At 40.8% G+C, this 16,372-nt stretch overlaps 1 protein-coding gene across 4 annotated transcripts; it reads right to left on the bottom strand.

Moving 5' to 3' along the window:
* Nucleotides 1–32: 32 nt before the first annotated feature.
* Nucleotides 33–12,063, bottom strand: txlna (taxilin alpha). Of its 4 annotated transcripts, none has more exons than XM_017481289.3 (11): nucleotides 11,956–12,063; nucleotides 9,909–10,081; nucleotides 9,445–9,696; nucleotides 7,731–7,822; nucleotides 4,647–4,817; nucleotides 3,727–3,921; nucleotides 3,486–3,605; nucleotides 3,251–3,325; nucleotides 2,413–2,505; nucleotides 2,169–2,264; nucleotides 33–2,031 (listed from the first exon to the last, which is right to left on the bottom strand). In XM_017481289.3, exons 2-11 carry the CDS (start codon nucleotides 10,072–10,074, stop codon nucleotides 1,717–1,719), a joined length of 1,575 nt encoding a protein of 524 aa, XP_017336778.1. In that variant the 5' UTR covers nucleotides 10,075–10,081; nucleotides 11,956–12,063; the 3' UTR covers nucleotides 33–1,716. The 4 variants fall into 4 exon arrangements, with proteins under 4 accessions (XP_017336778.1, XP_017336777.1, XP_017336781.1 ...); XM_017481288.2 differs by having other exon boundaries at nucleotides 11,936–12,043; XM_017481292.3 differs by lacking the exon at nucleotides 11,956–12,063 and adding an exon at nucleotides 11,872–11,889.
* Between the last annotated feature and the right edge of the window lie 4,309 nt (nucleotides 12,064–16,372).

The raw sequence follows: 16,372 nt of genomic DNA, 5'->3' as shown, positions 1-16,372 counted from the left end.
ATGAAAACAATGAATTCAGACTCGTAGGCAGATTAACTGTGTAATATCTTTAATTTCTCAAACCATGTTTACAGGGTGTGAAAACAAAAACAAACAAACAAAAAAGATCTTTGGTACCTTCAATAACAGTGGGTGTGTCCAGCGTTAATGAGCAGTAGGAGCCAATGAAATGTGGCATGCTGTTACTGAGTAAAAGACAGAATGTAGTTAAATAAGATCCGGTGCGGATCCTGGCATTTACTCAACTCACGTAGGACCTCATGGAGATTTAGTGTTCAGGTTAATGAAGCAATAAAATTCATGAGACCCTGGTACAAAAAGAAAACAAAACGAGTCATTATGTCGAATAACTAATTTTTTGCATTCTAGCCACACACGACTTCACATACTTGCGCTGTTACTCTGAAGCCACGATGAGACTATAATAATGTACAATCCTTTGCTAGCATATTAACACTCGATTTAATAGACAGAAGATGAACGGCACTTGAATTGCATAGAGTTTTATACCATTTTAGAATCTCTTTATTTAACCTGGTCACACAACAAACTGGATCTGGGCTGTAAATGAAGCATCTCCAAAATGTATTATGCCAAGTTGCCGTATACATTCATATCCAAGAGACGTACAGTGTAAGAGCAACAACATGAGGAAATGTGAAAATAATGGTCCACGATGAGGAAATGAAGGTGTGATTAAAACGTACGAGAGAATAATAAAAAGGTAGTAAACGCTTTACTCGGTGTTCGTGGCCTCGTTCGAGTGCGTGTTCTCTTCTGGAATGATCTCAAGAGAAGCGGATGTTAAATTTCGCCAAATTACCAGACAGGACAGCGGGGGAAAATAACATGGTAAAATGTCAAATTCGGTGTTTTGAAAAACGCAAAGATCTGTGGAAGAAAGCAAAATTTAAAACGCATAAAAAAATAATAATAAAACAGTATATAGAGTTTGGAATGGACTACATGAACACATTAGGTTATGTATACTCATTATAGTCATATTTGGGGGGGGGGGTTATGGTTCAAAGTGGTGCAAAGCGGGGAATCTGGTTCCGAAAGATCCGATTTGACGGCACTGAATTCAAGGTGACGTTCACCGAGTGCACACTTAGAAATTGAGAGTAGTAAGGTGATTGTGATAAACTGTGAGAAAAGATTGATTACATGATCCATTACATACAAGAACAATGGATAGTGTGTGCAGACCCTTAAAATGGGTCTCTAAATAAAAATAAAAAACAGAAAAAAAATACACACGCCTGACACTAAACAGGATGCTTTAATATTTCACTTCACTACAGTTGCTGTTCATTACTTAAGCAATAATATGGGGTGCTCAAGCAGTTTACGGTTTCCCATCTGTCTAAATTGGTAGTTTGTATTCAGCCGGGCGGACAGGGCTCGGGGCTAACGCTTAAATATAATTACGAAGAGGATGAGTGCACTCCAGGGTTAGCATTCCAAAGCAGCAGTGGTGCTTAGTGCCTCTCAGCGTGGGTCTTCTCACAAACAGGAAATTTTCAGAGTGATGGAAAAAGAGAAGTAAAGGGAGAAAAAAAGTGGACACACAGCATCTCAAAGGCACAATCTTCCCTGATAGAACGGAAAGCCCCCCCCACCCCCCCTCGAAAAACCGCTGAGACAGCTCGGAGAGACGGAGAGCTGCCGGGGAGATTGTGAGTGGTTCGAACCCGGCGACAGAGGAGCGTTACTTCAGTCCTGGGCTGAACACGCCTCCGTCTGCGACTCGGCCCCTGGGACGGGACTGCAGTGACACGCCTGAGAGTGAGTGCTGGGCGGAGTCTCTGGCTCTGGGTCGTTTGTGTGGGCAGGGCTACCCTCTGCCGAGTCTGTGGCTGGCTGCGATGATTTGGTCTCGGTCTCCGAGCCCGGGCCGTCCGCTGGGCTACTGAGGTCCTGAACCTTCTTGCTCAGCTCGTTGCGTTCGATCTGCAGGGCACGGCACAGCTTCTCCAACCGCTGCACCTTCACCTGCAAGCTCTCCAGTTCTTTATCTCTAAGAGTTTTCTACAGAAGAGACAAAAATTTTTTTATAGGTAAATACTTTTAAAAACATGGTTTGGAGTGTGTGTGAGTGTGTGTGTGTGTGTGGGGGGGTGTCACTAAATGCAGTGTGGACAGGAAGTTGTAATTAAATCCAACACCTCCTCAGCCATCTCCAGCAGGGCTTTATTACTGCTCTCCCATCGGGACCTGTACATGGTCGTCTCCTTCTCCAGCTTCTTAATCTTCTTCGTCATCTGAAAGACAAAATGTACACTCGTTAAGAGAACGACGTTAGCTACTTGTTACAATGACAAAAAAGCCCAACGGTAAGGACACCAAGGCTGGGGTTTTAAAAAAGGAAAGAAAGTGGAAACAGGAGAGTCTCTGCACGGTTTTAAATACCTTCTCCATCTCTTGCTTGAAGGTTGTGAACACCTCGTTGCTTTTGGAGAGTGTGTTCTGAAACTCTTCAAACTTCTCGGTGTATAATGATAACTGAAAGAAGCAGAAACAAACAGAAACACCGGATTACACAGAAAAAGCGTACACCACAACAGGGTATAAGTAAGGGATAAACCACAACTAGGTGTGCATTGCTCCGATTCGCGTCAGGTTCTTTGCCTTCGGTGTAACGCGCACCTAGCCGTAGATTATCCCGCTTACGCCGTGGTCGCTTGCCAGCACTGACAAGTTAAAGCAGTCATTGATGTTTGCGGCACAAAATTTGACTGAAAGGATAAAAATAACAGTTCATTTCTGTTCGTTATTTTATACACGGGTCATCAGATCCAGGATTCTGAACGTTCTAAATCATACACAGAGATAAAAGTGTGCAATAAGATTACATTTATTTGCATGAATTACTGTAAATATTTATTTTGGAGACAGAGAGAGGGAGAGACAGAGAGAGAGAGAGAGAGAGAGAGAGAGAGAGAGAGAGAGAGACAGAGAGAGAGGGAGAGAGAGACAGAGAGAGAGGGAGAGAGAGACAGAGAGAGACACAGACAGAGAGAGAGATAGACACACACACACACACACACACACAGAGACAGAGAGAGACACACAGACAGAGAGGGGGAGAGACATGATTGGAACTACCTGTGAATTCAATGTTTTGAATGCACACCTTCCAGCCAATCAGAACCGAGTATTCAGACTGACCATAGTACAAATCTTTACTTATTTAATTATTATTATTTACTTTTACACATTTCTGCTGTGTTTTGAGCCTGATCCTCACCTGCTGTTTCAGATGAACTTCTTGTTGTTTCATAAGTTCATACATCCTCTGTGACTCCACGGCTTCTTTCAGCAGCTGTATACAACCGGAGAATTCAAATAAAAACACGTTGTTTTTTTTTAAAAAGCAAAAAAAATAAAATATTTAAAAGCACGCAAAAAAAAAAAAAACCCTTGGCAAAGGAATGTGTGCCGTGTCCATTTCAACACTAAAACCACGTTCTCTGGAAACTCACAAACTCTTTCTCCTTCTGGTGGCGATCCTCCGAGTCTTTGAGCAGGGCCTGAGCCTGATGGAGCTTCGCGTCAACCAGCTGCTGCTGTAGATCTTTGTGCTTGAAAACTTTATCTATGTGCTGCAACAGAGAATAAAAACATGACGCACGGCTTGGCGCGATCACGTCAACATACTGATCACACCATCCAATTTTCCAGACGGACTCTTTAAGCTTCTGAAGTACTTTATTCAATACTCACTTCCTCCCGAAGCTCGTACTGCTCAATGAGCTTCTTGAGCTTCTCCGCCAGCTCCATGTTCTCCTGCCGCAAGTTGGCGTTGCGCTCGTTGTGCTGCTCCATCTGCGCCTGGATGTCGTTCAACGTTAATTGAAAGTGCGAGGTCACTTCCTTCCTCTTCTCCTCCTCCTGACGAGCACGCTGCACTCCGTCCTCCTGCCAGGACGAGCAAAACGCTACAGGTTCAGACCGGACAGCTAGAAACGCGACATGCATCAATAGAGCAAAGAAATCAGAAACTCTGAACCGTCAACAATATGCCGATATACACGGATACGCCCAGCTACGCCATCTAATATCAGACAGGAAGTGGTGCACAGGTAAACACCACTTCTACCCCATGACTCTAGGCTACCATTATACAAACGTTACGGTTTTGTTGTTGTCGTCGTCACTTTTTATTAACATTTCAAATGAACTGGAGCATGTATACCTTTACTATCTAATCCAACATTATTTTTTTTATGATTTCGGTGCAAAAATTGAGTCGCGGTTCTAACAGGAGTTTAAAGAAAGAACTGCTGGTCGGTCAGAAAGGAGCGTCATTTTAACTTTTAATATTGCTTTTGATTTAATAAAAAAATATTGCTGTTAAAATCACTCAAAAGGTTTTCCTGTTTTAAAATGGTGACGCTATATCGAGGCAGATATCTTACTACTAATAATAAAAAAACCCTAACCCTTTTCGTGTAGTATTTCCAGAAATGTATCGTTACTACATAGGCATACTACTTAGCGCAGTTTGGATCGCAAGTCTGTATTCTCCCGAGCAACGAGTTTAATCTGTGTCGTGCGGGCAACGCAACCCACGTTAGGAAACGGTCCGTTGGAAGTAGTTTGCGGTAGCTTATTTTTTTTGTGGTTGCTGTCAAAGCGTGTACCTTCAGCGTGCGGTTGTGTCTCTGCAGTTCACGGCACAGGCTCTCCAGCTTGCTGCGGGCCAGAATGGCCTTGCTGTGCTCGTTCCTCAGGTGGTCCTTTTCCTGGATCAGCTGGGCCTGCTTCTTCTGCAGAGCTCGCATCTGCTTCTGAGAGTTGCGGTGCTCTTCAAGCTAAACAAGACAAAGAGGCATTTTAAGAAAAGTAGCTTTTTTTTTTTTTTTTTTTTAAATTAGTCCAACAATTATTGACTCTTAAAAGCAGGGTCCATGAATCCATGGTCCCAACCGGTCTTGTGTCACCAGTCCAAGCAAGTGGTGGTGCTGTTATGGTTTGGGGAATATTTTCTTGGCACACCCTGGGCCCCTTAATACCAGTGCTAAAGGCTATCTGACTGACGTTGCTGAACAAGTACAGCCCTTAATGGCCACCATTTACCCATCTAATAACAGATACCTCCAGCATGATAACGCCACACAGCACAAATCACCTCAAACTGGTTCCATGAACATGACAATGACTTCAGTGATCTCCCCAGTCACCGGCTCTGAATCGAACAGAGCTTCATTGGGATGTGTAGAACAGCTGCAGGAATTATGTGATGCAGTCATGTCACCATGGGCCAGAATCTCAAAGAAATTTTTTCAACACCTCGTGGAATCGATGTCATGAAAAAACGTATTAGCCCAAACAAAACAGCACGCAAGGCTTTCTGTACACGTCATTAACATATGGTGATTCTCCAATGCATGGTACGGCTCGACTCGACTCGCTTTTTCCACTGTGAATAGTACCTGGTACTTTTTTTTAGTACCACACCAGTCGAGGTTCCGAGCGAGCCGAGCCAAGCCTAAATGTGAGCCACGCACTGAGGGAGTCTCCTTAACGAGTGGTTCTGTGGTTATTGTGCCTGAATAAATGTGTGTCATTTATACATACTTTGCATATGGTAACATCCTATTAATTGAAAATCATGCATCATTTAAATCATTGGGGCGCACGGTGGCTTAGTGGTTAGCACGTTCGCCTCACACCTCCAGGGTTCGATTCCCACCGTGGCCCTGCATGTGCAGAGTTTGCATGTTCTCCCCGTGCTGCGGGGGTTTCCTCCGGGTACTCCGGTTTCCTCCCCCAAAGACATGCACGGTAGGCGGATTGGCATGTCTAAAGTGTCTGTAGTATGTGAATGGGTGTGTGAATGTGCGTGCAGGGAAGAAGCCACCCCTGGCGCACCCTGGGCAACGTTCAGTATCATACTGCTGAGCGGCTAATCCGTCCACCACGATGGTTCCACCATGAAGCGGAACCTCGACACGAAAAGAAGATTTATCTCATTAAGTAAAGAGAGCCGAGTCGTACCGTGTAGTGGAAAAGTGGCTATCGATCACTGGCACGATGTGCACATGACCGTCATCACAACACACATTCGGACCTAAAAGGTCTCATTTACCAACAAACATCACCGTGAAAGACAATTTCGCGCATTTGCAATGTCCTGTTAGAATTATTATTGCAACAAGAAAAGATTTAACTATGTGGTCGTATTCAAACATACCATGCGTTATAGCAACAATAAACACAAGAGGCATGGCGAGTCTCCGGTGTACTTCCTGCTATTGTTCTCCGCGTGGCCGCGCTGCCTCTGATGAATAAAATCAATCAGCTGAAATGGCAGAGCTGGGCGTGCCAAGCAAGCAGCCTGCCAAAGGGCTCTGTACTGCAGTTTATTAGCGCAGACCAGGAACCAGGTCCTGCAGCTACCCAGGACAAACAGCGTGAGTGTGCGTCATGTCGACATCTTAATAACGGCACACTATCCCTGCTAGTCCCACGAACGCTGTGATGCGCACACACACGTATACAAAGACTCAAAAGCACAACTGGATCTCTGCGAATAATACGTTTAACATTTATGGAATTGGGCAGATTATCCAGAGCAACTTCCCTATCTCTCATTTGCACAGGGGCCCAGCAGCAGGTTGGCAGAGCTGGGATTTGAACTCGTAACCTTCCGATCAGTCGTTCAACGTCTTAACCACTGAGCTACCGCTTATTTCCTATTTCCAGATCAATTTTATGTCTAAAAATCGGTGATTTTATCCGTCCTTCATATAATGGTATAGCTACAGACCTGACACCTGAGCAATTTCCCCCAGAACTAACAAATCACAGAGCTAATTCACAAGTCTCCTCTAAATGTCACTGCAATTTCTCGAACTTTTGCAGTGCGAGCAGACTTAATTCCACACTTATCTGCACAAAAATATAGTTTTATATACAGAACCTAGCAATCCAAGGTGTCTATTATAGAGAGATCTCCACCGATAATGTGTTTTACCGATATTTCCCCCTGATGTCTGAGCATTTTTCCATAATCGGATATCGGTTTTGTAATATCGGATCCGCCGATAAATTTGAGATTTGCGTGCAGGAGCACCATTTTATTTAACACAACAGCCATTAATGCACAAATTAGACGTGTTACATAAACGCTTGACATGTAGTTTAAGCAGCTTGGTGCCAAAAAATCGAGACAAACTCACAGAGTCACGTAATCTGTTTACCTCATCAAAGCTTTTATTTATATATATATATAAAAAAATAAAAAAAAAACACTTTAGTAACAGTGCACTTTATTTTTTGCACTCTTTCAGACCCCTCTATTTATTGGTGTATAAATAAGAGGTTTTTTTTTTTAATTTTATATGCAAGGAGGAAGTGAAATTGACGAAATTGTTAGAAATAAAACTGTTTGTTCAGTTCAGTGATATCATTGTCAAAAAACAAAAGTAAAACAATAAATAAATATCGGTTACCGGGCACTAACATGCAAATAATCCGGATCGTATTGGTTATACAAAATCGGTACCGGTCAATCCCTGGTCTTTTTAGCTCAGGTATTGTCCGCCTGCACGTTTCTGATATTTAGGCAGATTTGTGGCTGTAGACATGTCACAAACGGACACTAAAGGAGATGAGGCTGTGACTGTAGAGGACATGAGCGCCACACGTTCAAAACAATCCAAACTAACACCAAGGTTCTGATCGCAGAGATTACTCATAACTCATAAGAATGACAAACCTACCAGCTCAGCATACTTCTTGCACAGACCAGCAAGTTTTTCTTCGGGGGTGCTCAGCGTGTTCAGCGTCTGCATAAGCAGCGTTATTTCCTTACCTGTAAGGAGTAGAGATGAAAAAAGCACTGCAGAAACGGTTTAATGAACAGTACATGAGCTTAACTCCGGTTATTTTAGAAATGGTTGCCAAGAACAAATGAAATGCTTCATCAATTTATCTAGAGTATGGCATGATCATGATACTGTATTAGAACGAAAAAATAAAGTTTAGCGGTCAGACTGGTTCAAGCCGACAGGGAGGATACAGTCACTCGAATAAGCACTCTTTACAACCATGGTGAGCAGAAATGCATCTCAGAACACATCAAACATTGAAACTTGAGGTGGCTGGGCTACAACAGGAGAAGACCACATCAGGTTTCATGCCTGTCAGCCAAGAACAGGAATCTGAGGCTACAGTGGATTCACTGAGAGAAAAGAGAGAGCTCTTTTTCCAATCTTCATCTTTCCAGTTTCTGTGCACCTCAGATTCCTGTTGGGTCCGAAGTCCACGGAATTAAGTCTGTGCCAAATGTATTGAACGTAACTTTGCAAGAAATGAACAAAAATATACAATGAGAGAGAAGAAACACATTCTGAAAGTGAAAACAGTGAGCTCGGTGGCAAAAATGTAACACGGTCTTCAAATAAACCGCGTTCTACTGTTCAAATTTTTCTAAGCTTTCTTTTCATGTTTACGTTCACTATCCTGGCACAAACTTCTCGTGTGGGCGGGGCTTAACAGCGATTTACTCTCATTTGCCAGTGAGATTTGGATCCACAGCTCCCTGACCTGGAAGTAGAGACGCTCCTGAGAGCTCATCTTGAAAAAAAAAAATTGGTCGAATGAGACTACCCAAACCTCAAATATTAATTAGGAACTAATACACTGATTAAAGTAAGTAATTAATTTCCACCACAAAGAACAAACACTATAACTATACAAAGAACTGCATCCAGAACGCTCTCCAAAATTCACACCATTGAAGTCTCTACTTTCAGGTCAGGCAGCTGTGGATCCATATCTCACTAGTCAATGAGAGTAAATAGCTTCTAAGCCCCACCCACACGAGAGCTTTGTGCCAGAATGGCGAACGTAAACTTTCGGAGCGTAAGCAAAAACATTTATAAATGAAAAGTGTCTGCAGTTGTTACCCAGATGAGGATGGGTTCCCTTCTGAGTCGGGTTCCTCTCAAGGTTTCTTCCATCTTAAATCATCTTAGGGAGTTTTTCCTTGCCACCGTCGCCACTCAGTGGCTTGCTCAGTTGGGATAAATTCACACCTTTAATATCTGTATACCATGTTGATATTTCTGTAAAGCTGCTTTGAGACAATGTCTATTGTAAAAAGCGCTATACAAATAAAATTGAATTAAATTGAATTGAAAACGCTGGCAGCGCATTCATAAGCCACGATTAACGAAAGCAAAGCTTGGAAAACTTTTAACAATAGAACGCGGTTTATTTGAAGACCATGTTACATTTTTGCCACCGAGTTCACCGTTTTCAGTTCCAGAGCGTTTTTCTTCTTTCTTTGTACGGTTTTATTCGTTTCTTGAAAAGTTACGTTCAATACTTTTCACACAAATTTAATTCCACTGCAGTCGCTCCAAATAAAAGTGCATTAAAAAAATAAAATAAATGAAAATCTTTTCTATTTGACACCTAAAATCCACTTACCCAGCCCTTTAACCTTCTTTTTCTCCTGCAGCTTCTTCTGGTCCTTCGCCACACTGCTGGTGCAGTTCAGACTGGCGTCCTCGGATTTGCTGTCCTCTCTGTCTGCCAGCCCGTTGACCTCAGCGCTGTCAGGTTGGCCGTTAGCTACAGCTGGGTCCTCGCCACCATCCACCTGACAGTATGTGTTGAGGATGTCCTCCAGCTGTCTGCTAAGCTCCTCAGCCACATCACAGGAGGTAGATTGAGATCCAGCTTCAGCCAGAGAGCATGTGATGAGGAAAATTACAGGCAGGACAAAGGCCAGGTTACTCACATGCCATGTTAATCAAACACGTAGTAAATCTGTTTATCTTGGAATGCATGGACGTATGGCTTTATTAAAAACATTAAATGCTATACTACTGCTGTTTACATGCAGTAGTGAATCTGGAATTATTAAAAGCTTCACAATCATGATCTCTTACAGGCTTCGTCTGTTTCAGAATTAACAGCTGGAGAGTTATCCGTCAGAGTGCTCGGTTCCTTCGGGCTCTCTGTGCCTTCAGGAGTAGCTGGAGTATCTGATGTGCCCTCAGCACTGGACTCTCCACTGTTATCCACCACCTGATCCTCAGTGTCCTGCCTCTTCATTATTCAACTGTGAACAAGCAACTGAGATCAGTTTCACCGCACACACAGTTACACAAAGTTTTTAATCATGTGACACTGCTGTCTTAAGATCTGTCATTGTAGAGTAACAGCAGTGTTGCCATCTTATTGACCGTCTCTAAATCTGGTAGCTTTTTAGACCTCTTCTGCAACTTTATTTGAAAACAAACGAGCCTAGAGACAAATCTAGTGACTTTTAGAGCAGACGTAAGCAACTGCGACTGGTGAAACATTGGCTCGCATAAACAAACAACGCAGTCAGTCAGTATTTACGCTGGTGGCGAGTCAAGTGAACCTGCTCCCTCAACTTGTATAACCAGCGGCTGTGATGCGAGCTGGAGAGCTGCCGGTTATTATTCCCAGCAACCAATCAGTATTATTCCCAACAACCAATCAGCATTATTCCCAGCAACCAATCACTAAATCACCATTATTCCCAGCAACCAATCAGCATTATTCCCAGCAACCAATCACTAAATCACCATTATTCCCAGCAACCAAACACTAAATCACCATTTCTCCCAGCAACCAATCACCATTTCTCCCAGCAACCAATCACCATTATTCCCAGCAATCAATCACTAAATCACCATTATTCCCAGCTACCAATCACCATTATTCCCAGCAATCAATCACCATTATTCCCAGCAACCAATCACTAAATCACATTATTCCCAGCAACCAATCACTAAATCACATTACTCCCAGCAACCAATCCAAAATCACCATTATTCCCAATAACCAATCACTAAATCATCATTACTCTCAGCAACCAATCACTAAATCACCATTATTCCCAGCAACCAATCATAAATCATCATTAGTCCCAGCAATCAATCACAGATCTCCATTATTCCCCAAAACCAATCACTGATCACATTGTTCCCAAAAACCAATCACTATTCACCATTATTCTCAATGACCAATCACTGATCAGCATTGTTTGTTGACCTTCACACTTCACTCTCCCCTTGGTGACATTTACAAGTAATAAAAATTCATTATTCCCTCCATAACCACTTCTTTTGCGTATATTTCCTGGTGACTCATTATCCCCACTTCCGTAATTGAAATGATATTTTGTAATTATGTATATAGCAAAATTGGATAACTACTTTTGTAAAATAACTTGTGATACCATAACCCAAGACTATAATTTAACAAATCATCTATTTGTTTTCTATTCTGCTAAGACTCTGTTTTATTCCCCGTGTGCTCAGAAAACCTTCCTTGTTCGTGTTAACCCTCATAAATACGCCAATTATCTCAACAATTCAAGGAATACGCAAATGAGTCCATGGCGTCACATGGGGACTTCTAGGGACTTTTCCAGCACGTAACAGCTACTTTCCCCTGAAAACAACTGGCGAAGCTGATCACTGCCCATTAAATCTAACGAGAAGTGGTTTTATATTTCAGAAAGACAGAAATTGTCTAAAAGTAAGGCTCGCAACACAGGAGACCTCAAATTTCCCAATAAAGACGTTCCTGAAAATGCTAGTTATTAAAATGATCTAACCTAATCAGCTAATAATTGACTTTTGCTTCTCATAGTTTGAACGGTTTAGTCACCTACTTACCTAGCTAATATAAAGCTGACAACACAAACACACATCCATGCTAATATCTTGCTAAGACCATGAGTGTTAGCTAGCCTGTTAGCTTACTGACAAACCCAACAAGCTAACTTGTGTAGCATGCTAGGTAGGTTAGCTAAATTCTTAAGCTAAAACCAAACCAAAAACATCAACTAAGAGTGTAAAAAGATTTTAACTTTACATTTACGCTACATCCGATCCCTCCTACCTTCCCTTACAGTACAACACAGATTATATAACCCTACCGGAATGTTAAAGCGCTCACAGGAATGTTTGTAGATGGACTTGTTTCTTCAGCCAACGGACGCCGGAAACAGAAAGAAGAGACTGGAACCCGATTGGAGGATGGATGATTCCGTTTCCGCCGAAGCTGCTGCCACCTTGGCTGCAATACTGAGGAGGGAAAAGAGGCGCCAAAGCAAAACAAAACAACAAAATGAGACACTTTCAGTTCCTTAGTGGTGTGTTTGTTTTTTGTTTTTCAAGTTAAAGGGGTTTATTTATGAAGCAGGAAGGGAAAAGTCAGTATTGGCCAACAAGTCAGTCATGTTTAGAAGTATTTTCGAAGCTAAAATAAACATGTATGAACTGGAATAAAGTTGGTTTGATGTTGGATGTTCGATATTCGCGGATATGCGGAAATTAAGGGACCGTCTCTAAAGTTACATACGACATTGTTAAACACGTTTCTAACTTCAATAGCATTTGAAGGGACTGACTTACAGTCATATAACCAACTGGAAAGTGTTCATCTTTTAGATTTCTGATATTTATTAAAATAAACTATTGAATCATATATAAATATTGCCATGTATTTTATTACTGCATGGGCTCATACACAAAATATACCATAATTTAAAGCTCAATAGCATTTGAAGGGAATCATGTACAGTCATATAACCAATGTGTGTGTGTGTGTGTGTGTGTGTGTGTGTGTGTGTGTGTTTGTGTGTGTTTATACAGTTGGTTGCGTGACTGTAATTCATTCCCTTCAAATGCTATTGAGCTTTAAATAATGGTATATTTAGTGTATGGGCCCATTCTGTAGTGAAATTCATATCTAATTTACATCTGATTTAATAGCACATTTTAATAAATATCAGAAATCTAAAAGGTGTGTGTCATACCTGACACCTAGATCAACCCTTTACCGTTGGTTTTGTGACCGTAAGTCATTCCCTTCAAATGCTATTGAGCTTTAAATTATGGTATATTTTGTGTATGAGCCCATGCAGTAATAAAATACATGGCAATATTTATATATGATTTAATAGTTTATTTTGTTAAATATCAGAAATCTAAGAGGTGTGCATTATAGCTGACACCTAGATGAACACTTTACAGTTGGTTATATGACTGTAATTAATTCCCTTCAAATGCTATTGAAGTTAGAATCATATCTCCATGGAGCTCGCTTTGTGCACAGGAGCACTGTGATACTGGAACAGGTTTAGGGCTCTTAATTCCAGTGAAGGGAAATTATAATATTACAGCCAACAAAGACATTCTAGACAATGGTGTGCTTCCAACTTTTATGGCAACAGTTTGGGGAAGAACCACATATGGGTGTGATGGTCAGATGTCCACAAACCTTTGGACATATAGTGTGTCTCAATCGTAAGTAAAGTTATGTATGGAATAAATCATAACAGAGCATGCTGTTATTGGAAAATAATCAACAGCGAAGTGATGTGATGCTGCCTGGCACGAAGCGTTGGTACCGTTACCTTGCCAAAGTGGGTTATTTTCCTACATTCTGACGTGTTTTATTCGTCTTACCGGGAATATAAAACAGAAATTTGCCAACGATTACAATTTCTAATTTATTAATACATGACATGTTACGTTTAATGTTGACGAATGCCTGTGAGAAAAGTTAGTTCCTGATATCACTTATATTTTAGCAGCTATAAACAGTCGTTCCCTCGTTTCTTTTTCCTCTCTGTTGAAGTTAATAAGAAAAAACACAGGTTGTCATGTTACTGAGCATGGGCGTAACCACACATTCTTGGGGGGGGGGGGGGGGGGGGGGGGGTTTCTCATGGCAGAAATCATATTGACACTGGAGAAAATGCTGACACTGGAGACTCCTATAAATGTAAATAGCCTTTACATTTAGCAAATAGCCTAAGGTTACAAATAGCCTAAGGTTATGCAGCTCTATTAATTATCAATATTTGTATGTATGTGTGTGTGTGTGTATATATATATATATATCAGTAATTATCTGATCAATAAATGACATTTATATATTTGCCTAGTTGTTGTTTTTGTTCCTTTACTCCAGTATCAGCACTTACCAGCTGGCAAAGATGGTTTGCCAGTTTGACCAGCTTGTCTGGTGTTTTTGCAGTTACTAGTTAAACCAAGCTGTTTTTGTTCCCAAACATGGATACACACCCTTGTGATTCAGAACCTGCAACAGTTTGGCAAGATCTTTCTGAGGAAAGCTGGCTGTATGACAATGTTATTTATTGCTAATACCTTGTTATACACAGTCTTATCAACCATTACACATATTATCTGAGTACACTGTTATGAGTTAACACTCAAAAATATACAGTAATTAAACTGACATGACTCTGGAATGACAGTTATGTAGGTGTTTGAACTCTTTGATATTAACTGACTCCCAGTGGAAGCCCCACCCCATTCATACGTCACATCAGTAAACTTTTGGTCGGTGCTCTAATCGCGAGTTTTCTAGCTTGATATATGCGGCCTCGCTTCTAAACGGAGATTATCATTCATGTAAAATAAAATCCATAAGTGTTTTGTTTAAAAAAAAATCACAAAAGTACTCTAATCTCATGGATATCAAACAATTGTAAACAAAACACAGATTTATTAAAAAAAAATCTTTGTTAAATATAGGTGTGCAACAACTATTGGCACCCTTTTAGTCAATACTTTGTGCTACCTCCCTTTGCCAAGATAACAGCTCTGAGTCTTCTCCTATAATGCCTGATGAGATTGGAGAATACACGGCAAGGGGTCTGAGACCGTTCCTCCATACAGAATCTCCCCAGATCCTTCAAATTTCAGGTCCATGCTGGTGGACTCTCCTCTTCAGTTCATCCCACAGGTTTTCTATGGGGTTCAGGTCAGGGGACTGGGATGGCCGTGGCAGGACCTTGATGTTGTGGTCAGTAAACCATTTTTGTGTTGATTTTGATGTATGTTTTGGATCATTGTCCTGCTGGAAGATCCAACCACAGCCCATTTTAAGCTTTCATTTCAGGTTTTCATTTAATATCTGTTGATATTTGATAGAGTCCATGATGCCATGTATCCTAACAAAATGTCCAGGTGAAAAACAGCCCCAAACATTAAAGATCCACGACCATATTTAACCGTAAGCATGAGGTACATTTCCTTATGGCTACCTCTCTCTGTGCACCAAAACCACCTCTGGTGTTTATTGCCAAAAAGCTCTATTTTAGTTTCATCTGACCATAGAACCCGATCCCATTTGAAGTTCCAGTAGTGTCTGGCAAACTGAAGACACTCGAGTTTGTTTTTGGATGAGAGTGGAGGATTTTTTCTTGAAACCCTTCCAAACAACTTGTGGTGATGTAGGTGACTTCGGATTGTAGTTTTGGAGACTTTCTGATCCCAAGACGCAACTAACTTCTGCAATTCTCCAGCTGTGATCCTTGGAGATTTTTTTGGCCACTCAAACCATCCTCTTCACAGTGCATTGAGACGATATCACACACCTCCAATTCCAGGTTGATTCATAACATTTCCAGTTGACTGGAACTTCTTAATTATTGCCTGATGGCGGAAATGGGCATTTTCAATGCTTGTGCTAGTTTCTTATAGACACTTTCCATTTTGTGAAGCTCAAAAACCTTTTACCGCACATCACAGCTATATTCCTTGGTCTTACCCATTGTTATGAATGACTAAGGGAATTTGACCTATGTGTTACCTCATATTTATACCCCCGTGAAACAGGAAGTCTTGGTTGAACAATTTCCTGTTCCTAGTCACCCAAGTGTGCTAAAAAATGTAAATTATCAATGGGAATATACTTCAAATATATTTTTTCTCATATGAACTGATAGGGATGCCAACAATTGTTGCACATCTATATTTAACAAAGATTTTTTCAAATAAACCTATGTTTTGTTTGTAATTGTTTGATATCCATGAGAGCAAAGTATATTTGTGAATTTCTTTTTTTTTAAACCAAAAGAACAAATGGTTAACAAATAAAAGACAATTTTTGACAGCCTTCTTTGCCCATATTTACCAAGGGTGCCAATATTAGTGGAGGGCATTGTGTATACATACAGTAAATTAACGTCAATTAGTTATATTGATTCCACCAAAAAAAAAAAAAAAAAAAATTATATATATATATATATATATATATATATAATATATACACACACACATATATACATATATATATATAGTATGGAAGTGGTCAAAGACAGCACATCTTTTTCAACCAAGAGAAACAAACAAGATTAAACAAGTCATACAATGAAAAAACGTTAACACGTTATTGATCAGTAGAAAGTCATTAAACAAGCTGTTTGTGCTGGTGTGTTCAAACACTGAGATAAAGCCCATCGGATAGAAACCAGAGTTGGAATATATAAAAAGGGGTTGGACAAGAACTACCAAATTACCTTTTATTTTATTTTTTTTATTATATAAAACACAACTAC

The sequence above is a fragment of the Ictalurus punctatus genome, chromosome 12 (genome assembly GCF_001660625.3).
Source record: "Ictalurus punctatus breed USDA103 chromosome 12, Coco_2.0, whole genome shotgun sequence".
Classification (NCBI taxonomy): Eukaryota; Metazoa; Chordata; class Actinopteri; order Siluriformes; family Ictaluridae; genus Ictalurus; species Ictalurus punctatus.
The sequence above is the reverse complement of the archived record's forward strand: the minus strand, read 5'-3'. Positions and strand labels throughout refer to the sequence as shown.

Coding starts and splice junctions, on each gene's coding strand:
- txlna (XM_017481289.3), bottom strand. CDS start 10,074: ATGAAGAGGCAGGACACTGAGGATCAGGTGGTGGATAACAGTGGAGAG. Junction 9,697..9,908: donor TTCTGAAACAGACGAAGCCT/GTAAGAGATCAT, acceptor CTCTGGCTGAAG/CTGGATCTCAATCTACCTCC. Junction 3,326..3,485: donor ACCAGAAGGAGAAAGAGTTT/GTGAGTTTCCAG, acceptor GGTTGTATACAG/CTGCTGAAAGAAGCCGTGGA.